Source organism: Hyla sarda, chromosome 3, assembly GCF_029499605.1.
Source record: "Hyla sarda isolate aHylSar1 chromosome 3, aHylSar1.hap1, whole genome shotgun sequence".
NCBI lineage: Eukaryota > Metazoa > Chordata > Amphibia > Anura > Hylidae > Hyla > Hyla sarda.
The window spans coordinates 95,591,379-95,604,435 of NC_079191.1; the positions used below are offsets into that span (position 1 = coordinate 95,591,379).

General features: G+C 44.2%; 1 protein-coding gene across 7 annotated transcripts in view; it reads right to left on the reverse strand.

Moving 5' to 3' along the window:
- The window catches only part of SNED1 (sushi, nidogen and EGF like domains 1), a 180,943-nt gene extending 178,635 nt beyond the window's left edge, over window positions 1-2,308 (reverse strand). For 4 of the 7 annotated variants that reach the window (XR_008891054.1, XR_008891053.1, XR_008891051.1 and 1 more), the window contains exon 1: window positions 1,597-2,307. Coding sequence is in view for 3 of the 7 variants with exons in the window: in XM_056564682.1 (XP_056420657.1) it covers window positions 1,597-1,794 (198 nt within the window). In the remaining 4 variants the exon portion in view is untranslated. Of the gene's footprint in view, window positions 1-1,596 lie in introns of all 7 variants that reach the window. The other 3 variants (XR_008891052.1, XM_056564683.1, XM_056564684.1) reach the window with 1 other exon arrangement.
- Window positions 2,309-13,057: the final 10,749 nt, after the last annotated feature.

Consider the following 13,057-nt stretch of genomic DNA (forward strand, 5'->3'; position numbering starts at 1 on the left):
CTCCCAGCTTTCCCAGATCCCTACAATAGACAAAGCCTTCTCAGAACTCTAGGCTAGGTGACAACCCTTAGGAGTGTTTCCCAGCCAGGGTGCCTCCAGCTGTTTCAAAGCTACAACTCCCAGCATGTCACCCAGCTTTCCCAGATCCCTACAATAGACAAAGCCATCTCAGGACTCTAGGCTAGGTGACAACCCTTAGGAGTGTTTCCCAGCCAGGGTGCCTCCAGCTGTTTCAAAACTACAACTCCCAGCCTGTTGCCCAGCTTTCCCAGAACCCTGCAGTAGGCAAATCTACCTCAGGACTTTAATCTAGGTGACAACCCTTATGAGTGTTTCCCAGCCAGGGTGCCTCCAGCTGTTTCAAAACTACAACTCCCAGCCTGTTGCCCAGCTTTCCCAGAACCCTGCAGTAGGCAAATCTACCTCAGGACTTTAATCTAGGTGACAACCCTTATGAGTGTTTCCCAGCCAGGGTGCCTCCAGCTGTTTCGAAACTACAACTCCCAGCATGTCACCCAGCTTTCCTAGATCCCTCCAATAGACAAAGCCATCTCAGGTCTCTAGGCTAGGTGACAACCCTTAGGAGTGTTTCCCAGCCAGGGTGCCTCCAGCTGTTTCAAAACTACAACTCCCAGCCTGTCACCCATCTTTCCCAGAACCCTGCAATAGACAAATCTACCTCAGGACTCCAATCTAGGTGACATAATTGCAATTATAAACCTGAAGGTGTGAACACACTCTTATTGACGTTAACTAGGGGAATCTCCACCAAATCCGCAACAAATCCAATATGAATATAGCGTCGGAATAAGGATTCTGAGACTACAAGCAGCGAATGATTATTTTATTCACAAGAACCATCGGATTCCGCCTGGTTTCTTTTATTTTTGAAAGCATCATTTCCATTGTTTGGGTCAGTGTGGCAATGTTACTGTTTCCAAACCAGGGTGCCTCCAGCTGTTGCAAAACTACAACTCCCAGCATGCCCGGACAGCCTTTGGCTGTCCGGGCATGCTGGGAGTTGTAGTTTTGCAACAGCTGGAGGCACCCTGGTTAGGAAACACTTACATAGCTCCACCGACTACTGTTCAGTGGATGGTTTTTACACATTTGTATTCATGTTAGCAATAAGTGGCGGCTGTCCAGCTTTTGTAAAACTACAACTTCCAGCATGCTTTCATAGTCCAGCAGTGTTTCCCAACCAGTGTGCCTCCAGCTGTTACAAAACGACAACTCCTAGCATGCCCGGACAGCCATAGGCATGCTAAGAGTTGTAGTTTTGCAACAGCTGGAGGCACACCATTTGGGAAAAACCTTCTCCAACCTAAGTTTTTCTCAGCTACTTTAGGACTACCACTTCCAACGTGCCCTTAGAGAAGCATTCCCCAGTCTTTGGATCTCCAGCTGTTGCAAAACTACAACTCCCATCACGAACGGACAGCTTTTGGCTGTCCCACCATGCTGGGAGTTATAGTTCTGAACCAGCTGTCGAGCCACAGGTTGGAGAGCGATGTCTTAGAGTTTGCCGAGAGTAGTAGTCTACTGGCTGCAGCCTGCAGATTTGGACAATGATGAGAAGAGTAGTACTATACTCACATAAAGCCCGCTGTGCTTGTCTCCGAAGAACGTAAAGGCTCTGGAGATGGGTAGTAGTCCAGATCCGCCGTCATCCTGCCTGCGGGTCACCGAGTCGCCCTTTTTTTGGCCAAATGGGTAGAAATCTGACAAAGGTACCAAAGCATGGGCACCGGAAAACACATGCCACACAAACAAAATCTGCACCAATGACCCCATCCCCAAAATGTGGCCACTAGGACCCTGCCCAAGGGGATGATGGGTGACCTGGTGACAGCTCAGCGCCCCCCGATACCCACCAGCAGCAGGAGGTCTTAGGAGCACAACCTTGTCATCTTATTGTCTGGACCAGTCCTGTGCAGGGATTAGGTGATGTCTCAGGATCACTGCTATCAGGGTTTGAATGGAAGTAATGTGGTGGGACCTGTATTATGCAGAGATCCCCTCCATCTCTACTTTCCTATGATGCCCATGTATGCCAACTTCCCCTCTGCTATACGACTTCCCTATTCCCGGGATGCCCACACATGCCAGCCTATATGCCCTCCTGCCCCGGGCTCTGTCTCCCTCAGTCTCCCCCGTGCAGCGGCTCAGTGACACTGAATTCTCTCTCTGTTCACAACTGACTGGGGGGTTCTGTCCCCTCCCCCAATACTCTACTAAACCCCCCCACCCCCCGGCACGAGCGGTGGGGGCCTCTACCAATCAGGAGACACTCTCTTCCTTGTGACGCCCGGGAAGGCCGAGCTTCAAGAAGTTAGAGAGAGAAGTTTTGGACAGGAGCTCTGGAATGTGTCGGTCCTTCCGCAAAGCATCCCGGGACTCGTAGTCCCTGGGCTTACTCTAAATCAGTGTTTCCCAACCGATGTGCCTCCAGCTGTTGCAAAACTACAACTCCCAGCATGCCCGGACAGCCGAAGGCTGTCCGGGCATGCTGGGAGTTGTAGTTTTGCAAGAGCTGGAGGCACCCCGGTTGGAAAACACTGCACTAAATGAATGTGGTGGTTACCTCAGGGGACGCTTTTATGCAGCTGTGGAGAACTACAACTCCCAGCAGCCTTGCAGTACACCGTGCAGCCTCGCTCCTCACTGAGCATTCACACCACGTTTTTGCAATACAGTTCCCGTATAAGGTTTTTGATGAAAAACTGATTCCTCAAAACCCGACTAGCTGGGTTCACACCACGTTTTTGCAATACAGTTCCCATATAAGGTTTTTGATGAAAAACTGATTCCTCAAAACCCGACTAGCTGGGTTCACATCACGTTTTTGCCATACTGTTTTCAATCTGTTCTTCTAAAGAAAACCGTATGGCAAAAAAAACGGATGGAACAGTATGGGAAAAAAAAGTAAACCGTATGCGTTTTTAAACAGTATACTGTTTTTAAAAGTGCATACAGTTCCATCAGTTTTTATTTTTTAAAAAACCCATACGTTTTTGAAAATGTTGTCCATTTTTAATGGGAGGGGTCTTGGGTGGGGACTTTAGGATTCAAATGCGGATGTGCAAAGTGAAAACGTATACGTTTCTCCCGTATGGAACCGTATACATGTGCGTTTCCCATTGACGTCCATGTTAAAAAAAAACGTAAGCGGTTGCAGTACGGTTTTTAAACCGGAGACAAAATCGTGGTCAACCACAGTTTTGACTCTGGTTTAAAAACCGTACTGCAACCGCTTAAGTTTTTTTTAACATGGACGTCAATGGGAAACGCACATAAATACGGTTCCATACAGGAAAGACGTATACGTTTTTACTTTGCACATGCGCATTTGCATCCTAAAGTCCCCACCCAAGACCCCTCCCATTAAAAATGGACACAATTTTCAAAAACGTATGTTTTTTTTTTCTATAAAAACAGACGGAACTTTATGCACTTTTAAAAACAGTATACTGTTTAAAAACGCATACGGTTTACTTTTTCCCATACAGTTCCATCCGTTTTTCCCCATACGGTTTTTGATAGAAAACGTATGCGGGAACCGTAGTTGAAAAACGTAGTGTGAACCCAGCCTAAACTGTATCAAAACGTGTGTACAAATTTTAACCCGTATACAGTTAAAAACCGTATACGGTTTAGAAAATGATGTCCGGTTGCATCCGTTTTTTTAAAGAAAAAGCGAATACATTTTTAACTTTTCACTCCATTATGAATAAAGTTTCATTTGTTTGATTGAAATTCCAAGAAAAGAAAACTGTGCAAAGTCAAAAACCGTATGGTGCAAACCGGATGGAACCGTACGCACATACAGTTCTGTACGGTTCCCATTGACTCCCATGTTAAAAAAAACGTGTACACGGTTTAATACGGTTTAATAGTTTTTCACCCGGACCAAAAACCGTGGTAGACTATGGTTTTGGGTATGGGAAAAAAATGACAAAACCGTACAGGATGCAAAACGGACACAACCTGATGCATCATTTGGCATACTGTTTTCAATGGAGAGTCAATGCATACGGTTTTCTATATGGTTCCGTACGGTTTTCACATGCAAAACATACGGGAACTGTATTGCAAAAATGTGGTGTGAATGCACAGCTGGGTTCACATCACGTTTTTGCCATACTGTTTTCAATCAGTTTTTCTAAAGAAAACCGTATGGCAAAAAAACGGATGGAACCGTATGGGGGGGGGGAAAAGTAAACCGTATGCGTTTTTAAACTGTATACTGTTTTTAAAAGTGCATACAGTTCCGTTCGGTTTTTAAAAAAAAACATACGTTTTGGATAATTTTGTCCATTTTTAATGGGAGGGGTCTTGGGTGGGGACTTTAGGATGCAAATGCGCATGTGCAAAGCAAAAAACGTATACGGTTTCCCGTATGGAACTGTATACATGTGCGTTTCCCATTGACGTCCATGTTAAAAAAAAACGTATGCGGTTGCAGTACGGTTTTTAAACCGGAGTCAAAACCGTGGTTGACCGCAACGCATACGTTTTTTTTGTTTTAACATGGATGTCAATGGGAAACGCACATGAATACAGTTCCATAGGGGAAACAGTATACAATTTTTACTTTGCACAAAAACTTATGCTTTTTTTTTATTATTATAAAAACGGGCAGAACTGTATGCACTTTAAAAAACAGTATACGGTTTAAAAACAGTATACGGTTTACTGTTTCCCATACTGTTCCATCCGTTTTTTTTTTTGCCATACGGTTTTCTTTAGAAAAACTGATTGAAATCAGGATGGCAAAAACGTGATGTGAACCCAGCTGGTGGGTTCACACCACGTTTTTCAAGTACGTTTCCCGTATACGTTTTCATCATTGAAAACATATGGAACCGTATTGAAAACCGTATACATGGACAAATAATTAAAAACCGTATGCATCCGGTTGCGTACGGTTTGCTTGCAAAACGGTTTTCTCCTGTACTGAAAACCGTAGTTGACCACGGTTTTGTCTCCGGTTTAAAAACTGTACTGCAACCGCATAAGTTTTTTTTTTTTTTTTTTTTAAACATGGATGTCAATGGTAAACGCACATGTATACGGTTCCATACGGGAAACCGTATACGGTTTTTACTTTGCACATGCGCATTTGCCTCCTAAAGTCCCCACCCAAGACCCCTCCCATTAAAAATGGTCACAATTTTCAAAAACGTATGGGTTTTAAAAAAATAAAAACGGTGCAGAACTGTATGCACTTTTAAAAACAGTATACAGTTTAAAAACGCATACGGTTTACTTTTTCCCATACTGTTCCATCCGTTTTTTTTTTTTTCATACGGTTTTCTTTAGAAAAACGGATTGAAAACAGTATGGCAAAAACGTGATGTGAACCCAGTCTTATTCTAGTATAGCTGGGTCACATGTCACCCAGCTTTCCCAGAATCCTGCAATAGACAAAGCCACCTCAGCATTCTAAGCTAGGTGACAACATCTATGACAGTGTTTCCTCACCAGGGTGCTTATAGCTGTTTCACAACTACAACTCCCAGCATGTCACCCAGCTTTCCCAGAACCCTGCAGTAGGCAAATCTACCTCAGGACTCTTATCTAGGTGACATTATGACATAAAACGATAATGGAAAGATTTGCACCTTTGTTTGAACCCACTTCTAGTTTGGGCAAAAAATGATCAAAATACTGATCAAAATCGTGCAGCCGGACGCTGCCATTTTCTTTTGTCTAATGGAGAAACCAGTGTGCACAGTAAACTGAAGTAAATGGGATCTACCTGGGTCCTCTGTTTCCTTAAAGGGGTACTCTGGTGGAAACATTTTCTTTTAAATCAACTGGTGCCAGAAAGTTAATCAGATTTGTAAATGACTTCTATAAAAAAAAATCTTAATCCTTCCAGTACTTATCAGCTGCTGTATGCTATAGAGGAACTTCTTTTCCTTTTGACTTTCTTTTCAGTCTGACCACAGTGCTGTCTGCTGACCCTCTGTCCACTGTCCCGCTCTGGAAAGTTCCTGACATGGATAGAGGTGTCAGCAGAGAGCACTGTGGTCAAACAGAAAAGAAATTTCAAAAGAAAAGAACTTCCTCTGCAGCTGATAAGTACTAGAAGGATACAGATTTCTAAAAGTAATTTACAAATCTGTTTAACTTTCTGCCACCAGTTGATTAAAAAAAAAAAAAAACAGAAATGTTTGCCACAGAAATACCCCTTTAACCCCTTGAAGGGGTACTCCGGCGCTAAGACATCTTATCTCCTACCTATCCAAAGGATAAGGGATAAGATGCCTGATCGCGGGGGTCCCACAGCTGAGGACCCCCGTGATCTTTCACGCAGCACCCCGTTACCATCAACCCCTGGAGCATGTTTGGCAGTCATCAGACCCGGAGCGAACATGCTCCGGGGGCTGATGGTAACGGGGTGCTGCGTGAAAGATCACAGGGTCCCCAGCTGCGGGACCCCCGCGATCAGGTATCTTATTCCCTATCCTTTGGATAGGGGATAAAATGTCTTAGCGCCGGAGAACCCCTTTAAGGACCAAGCCCATTGTCACCTCAAGGACCCGGCCATTTTTTGCACATCTGACCACTGTCACTTTAAGCATTAATAACTCTGGGATGCTTTTACTTATGAATTTGATTCTGAGAGTGTTTTTTCGTGACATATTCTACTTTATGTTAGTGGTAAATTTTCCTCGATACTTGCATTGTTTCTTGGTGAAAAATTCTAAAATGGCATGAAAAATCTGAAAAATTTGCATTTTTCTAACTTTGAAGCTCTCTGTAAGGAAAATAGACATTCCAAATAAATTAAAATTATTCAAATAAATTAAAATTATTATTATTATTGATTCACATAAACAATATGTCTACTTTATGTTTGCATCATAAAATTGACATGTTTTTACTTTTGGAAGACACCAGAGGGCTTCACATTTCAGCAGCAATTTTCAAATTTTTCATGAAATTTTCAAAATCTGAATTTTTCAGGGACCAGTTCAGTTTGAAGTGCATTTGAAGGGCCTTCATATTAGAAATACCCCATAAATGACCCCATTATAGAAACTGCACCCCTAAAAGTATTCAAAATGACATTCAGAAAGTTTGTTAACCCTTTAGGTGTTTCACAGGAATAGCAGCAAAGTGAAGGAGAAAATTCAAAATCTTCATTTTTTACTCACATTTTCTTGTAGACCCAGTTTAAAAATTTTTGCTAGGGGTAATAGGAGAAAAAGCCCCCCAAAATTTTTAACCCAATTTCTCTTGAGTAAGGAAATACCTCATATGTGTATGTGACGTGTTTGGCGGGCGCAGTAGGGGGCTCAGAAGGGAAGGAGCGACAATGGATTTTGGAGAGTGAATTTTGTTCAAATGGTTTTTGGGGGGCATGTCACATTTAGGAAGCCCCTAATGTGCCAGAACAGCAAAAAAAAAAAAAAAAAAAAAAAGCATGGCATACAATTTTGGAAACTACACCCCTGAAGGCAAGTAACAAGGGGTCCAGTGAGCCTTAACACCTCACAGGTGTTTGACGACTTTTCATTAAAGTCGGATGTGTGAATGAAAAATAATTTTTTTTCAATAAAAAATAAAAAAAAATTTCACACATTCGACTTTAATGAAAATTTACCATTTTTACAAGGGGTAATGGGAGAAAATGCCCAACAAAATTTGTAACCCCATTTCTTCTGAGTACGGAAATACTCCATGTTGGGACATAAAATGCTCTGCTGGCGCACTACAATGCTCAGAAGAGAAGGAGTCACATTTAGCTTTTGGAAAGAAAATTTTGCTGAAATGGTTTTTGGGGGGCATGTTGCATTTAGGAAGCCCCTATGCTGCCAGAAAAAAAAAACACATGGCATACTATTTTGGAAACTACACCTCTCAAGGCACGTAACAAGGGTACAGTGAGCCTTAACACCACACAGGTGTTTGACGACTTTTTGTTAAAGTCGAATGTGTAAATGAAAAAAATAAATGTTTTCACAAAAATGCTGGTTTTTCCCCAAATTATTTTTTTTTACAAGGGGTAATAGGATAAAATACCCCATGTGTGGAAATACCCCATGTGTGGATGTGAAGTGCTCTGCGGGCACACTACAATGCTCAGAAGAGAAGGAGCGCCATTGAGCTTTTGAAGAGAGAATCTGTTTGGAATGGAAGTCAGGGGCCATGTGTGTTTACAAAGCCCCCCGTGGTGCCAGAACAGTGGACCCCCCCCACATGTGACCCCATTTTGGAAACTACACCCCTCACAGAATTTAATAAGTGGTGCAGTGAGCATTTACACCCCACTGGCGTTTGACAGATCTTTGGGACAGTGGGCTGTGCAAATGGAAAATTACATTTTTCATTTTCACGGATCACTGTTCCAAAAATCTGTCAGACACCTGTGGGGCGTAAATGCTCACTGTACCCCTTATTACATTACGTGAGGGGTGTAGTTTCCAAAATGGGGTCACATGGGGTGGTGGGGGGGTGTCCACTGTTCTGGCACCATGGGGGCTTTGTAAACACACATGGCCTTCAATTCTGGACACATTTTCTCTTGAAAAACCAAATGGCGCTCCTTCTCTTCTGAGCATTGTAGTTCGCCCGCAGAGCACTTTACATCCACAAATGGGGTATGTTCTTACTCAAGAAATGGGGTTACAAATTTTGGGGGGCTTTTGTCCTATTTTCCCTTGTGAAAATGAAAAATTTAGGGTAAATTTTTTTTCCCCATTTAACGAAAGTTTAAGGCTCACTATACTCCTTGTTACGTTCCATGAGGGGTGTAGTTTCCAAAATGGGGTCACATGTGGGTATTTATTTTTTTTGCGTTTATGTAAGAATCGCTGTAAAATCAGCCACCCCTGTACAAATTACCAATTTAGGCCTCAAATGTACATGGTGCGCTCTCACTCCTGAGCCTTGTTGTGCGCCCGCAGAGCATTTTACGCCCACATTTGGGGCATTTCCGTACTCAGGAGAAATTGTTTTACAAATTTTGGGGGTCTTTTTTTCCTTTTACCGCTTGTGAAAAGAAAAAGTATGGGGCAACACGAGCATGTTAGTGAAATTTTATTTTTATTTTTTTACACTACAGGCTGGTGTAGACCCCAACTTTTTCTTTTCATAAGGGGTAAAAGGAGAAAAATCCCCCCCAAATTTGTAGTGCAATTGCTCCTGAGTACGGAGATACCCCATATGTGGCCCTAAACCGTTTCCTTGAAATACGACAGGGCTCTGAAGTGAGAGAGCGCCATGCATATTTAAGGACTACATTAGGGATTGCATAGGGGTGGACATAGGGGTATTCTACACCAGTGATTCCCAAACAGGGTGCCTACAGCTGTTGCTAAACTCCCATCATAAAAGAAAAAACTATGTAGGTGTGTGCAGCTCACAACTATTACGCACCGAGGTTAAACTGGGCAAGCAACTATACCTTAATTGCTAGAAAGGGAAAAACCAAAAAATACAATGTAGCCCGGACCTTCTAGGTGAGTAAATAAAAATGGATGTACGTGGATCGTGCTTCAATAATAATTATCATTTATTATAAAATATAGATAAGATTTCGACACTTCTCACAGGGCCCTTGTGAGAAGAACATACATATTAAAAGGCAACCTAACAATGTATTTAGGCAATAGTAATTAAAACTATAACTATAAACTTGGCATAGGATAATAAAATAAAATAGCAGAGTAATATCTGTACCATACAAATATATTAGAGAGTTGCTCTTCTAGATATTTAGGGTAGATATGTCCCTTTTAGATACAGTAGCAAACAGTCTGTAATATTAGAAATTGTTACCGGTCTGTAAATGGTAACTCAGGCGATGGGTATTGCTCCCGCAATGGCTGAGTGTCCATGGTGTGCACAGTTCTCTGTGCGGTGCTTCCAATTGTGAGCCTGGTCCAGTAGGATCTGAGCGCGGTGGCAGTCGCTGTCGGCTGAGGCGCTGGCAGGCGCCGAAGATCGCAGTGGTGTCCGGGGACTGCTGGCGCTGGCGTGCGCTGGAGTTGGTATTCCTCACCGCTTTGCTAGTTGGTAGACAGGACCATGTACTGGAGGGCTGGAAGTTCACCTCGTGGTGCCGGCGTCTGACGTCAGAGTCGGGATGGCTGCACCAGGATGGTTACACCGGAATGGATCTGAACTGCTGGACTGGGTAGGTAGCAGAGTAAGAGCGCTAATGATGGTACAGTTCATAAAAGGTAACTGGCCATAAAATTTAGGCACAGTTCAAGTACTACTATGCCAGTAGATAACGACTAGACGCGTTTCAGGGTTGTATGATGTAACCCTTTCCTCAGTAGTCATGATCATGACTACTGAGGAAAGGGTTACATCATACAACCCTGAAACGCGTCTAGTCGTTATCTACTGGCATAGTAGTACTTGAACTGTGCCTAAATTTTATGGCCAGTTACCTTTTATGAACTGTACCATCATTAGCGCTCTTACTCTGCTACCTACCCAGTCCAGCAGTTCAGATCCATTCCGGTGTAACCATCCTGGTGCAGCCATCCCGGCTCTGACGTCAGACGCCGGCACCACGAGGTGAACTTCCAGCCCTCCAGTACATGGTCCTGTCTACCAACTAGCAAAGCGGTGAGGAATACCAACTCCAGCCCACATCAGCGCCAGCAGTCCCCGGACACCACTGCGATCTTCGGCGCCTGCCAGCGCCTCAGCCGACAGCGACTGCCACCGCGCTCAGATCCTACTGGACCAGGCTCACAATTGGAAGCACCGCACAGAGAACTGTGCACACCACGGACACTCAGCCATTGCGGGAGCAATACCCATCGCCTGAGTTACCATTTACAGACCGGTAACAATTTCTAATATTACAGACTGTTTGATACTGTATCTAAAAGGGACATATCTACCCTAAATATCTAGAAGAGCAACTCTCTAATATATTTGTATGGTACAGATCTTACTCTGCTATTCTATTTTATTATCCTATGCCAAGTTTATAGTTATAGTTTTAATTACTATTGCCTAAATACATTGTTAGGTTGCCTTTTAATATGTATTTTCTTCTCACAAGGGCCCTGTGAGAAGTGTCGAAATCTTATCTATATTTTATAATAAATGATAATTATTATTGAAGCACGATCCACGTACATCCATTTTTATTTACTCACCTATAAGGTCCGGGCTACATTAAACTCCCATCATGCCTGGACAGTCATTGGCTGAGTTGTTGTTTTGCAACAGCTGGAGGCTCTGTTTTGGAAACACTGCCGTACGATACGTTTTTCATTTTTATTGGGAGTGGGGGGGACAGTGTAAGGGGGTGTAAATGTAGTGTTTCACTCTTTATGTGTTAGTGTAGTGTAGTGTTTTTAGGGTACATTCGCTCTGGCGGAGGTTTACGGTGAGTTTCCCGCTAGGAGTTTGCGTTGCCGTGGACAATTTGCCGCAGCTCAAACTTGAAGCAGGAAACTCATTGTAAACCCGCCCGTGTGAATGTACCCTGAGGGGTGTGGGGGGGGGGGTGAGGCAAACCTCCAGCTGTTGCGAAACTACAACTCCCAGAATTTACTGATTGCCAAAGGACATACTGGGAAATGTAGTTATGCAACAGCTGGATGTACGCAACTACAACTCCCAGCATGCCTAGACAGCTGTTTGGACATGCTGGGATTGTAGTTTTGCAAGATCTGAAGGGCCACAGTTTAGAGACCACTGCACAGTGGACTCCAAACTGTAGCCCTCCAGATGTTGCTAGGCTTCCGTAGGATCGCCGCACCAGGGAACTGCAGCGCCGTTTTCTGCCGCCTGCCGACGATCGCCGATGGTAAGTGGACCTTCGGCATTGGTCAACATTGGTTCCCCTGCTCCGCCCGGATTACAGTGGGTGGGCAAAGCAGGGGAACCGAACTTTAACCCTCCCCGCCTCCGATCTGCTATTGGTCGTTGCTTCTGTCGACCAATAGCATGGATAGGAGGGGTGGCACCCCTGCCACCTTACTCCTATCCCTTCAGGGGGTTCGGGGGTATCTTGGACAACCCCGATCCCTCTTATTTTCCGGGTCACCAGAGACCCGAATGACCCGAAATCGCCACAAATCGCCGGTGTGAATTCACCGGCGATTTTGGGGGGGTCTCAGGACCCCCCTGGGCATTGTCACAGGATGCCTGCTGAATGATTTCAGCAGGCATCCCAGTCCGGGATGTCAGGGCATACCTGTACGTCCATGGTCACTAAGTGGTTAAAGGGGTACTCCACCCCTAGACATCTTATCCCCTATCAAAAGGATAGGGGATAAGATGTCTGATCGCGGGGGTCCCGCCGCTGGGGACCCCCAGCCATCTCAGCTGTGGCACCCCAATCATCTGATCCACGGAGTGAACTTTGCTCTGTGCCGGATGACTGGTGATGCGGGGCGGAGGTTCGTGACATCACGGCCATGCCCAGCTTGTGAAGTCAGGGCCACGCTCCCTCAATGCAAGTCTAGGTGCCTAATGGAAAATGACACCCCCTGCAATTTCAAGAATGGGACTATTCATGTGTGGTGCAAAGACTTGGACCACCGATCCATTCATTGACTATAGGAGCGTTAAAAGATAGGCAATTTCTGCATTCGGCTATCTTATTATGGCTAATAGAAGGGGGGTCTTGGCCTTCCCAGGAAGGATTGGAATTTAACCAAAGACAACATTTCAATGGAGTTTGCTTGTTCCTCCCATGTTTGCATTGGTTTATCCAGGTACTTCATGAAAAATGTGAAAGTTCTAAGAATAGTTTAGGTTTGTGACAATTGCTGTAGTCTGAAACACAAGTAGGAACAGGGCTGGTGCAAGGATTTTTGCCACCCTAGCCGAAAGCTAATTTTGCCACCCCCTTGTCCCCACCCAAGGTTACACACTGTAACAAACCTCCTCATCATGTAATCTCCTTACTACTGAGGTGATACACTGTAACAAACCTCCTCCTCATGTAATCTCCTTACTACTGGGGTGACGCACTGTAACAATCCCACTCCTCATGTAATCTCCTTACTACTGGGGTGACACACTGTAACAATCCCCCTCCTCATGTAATCTCCTAACTACTGGGGTG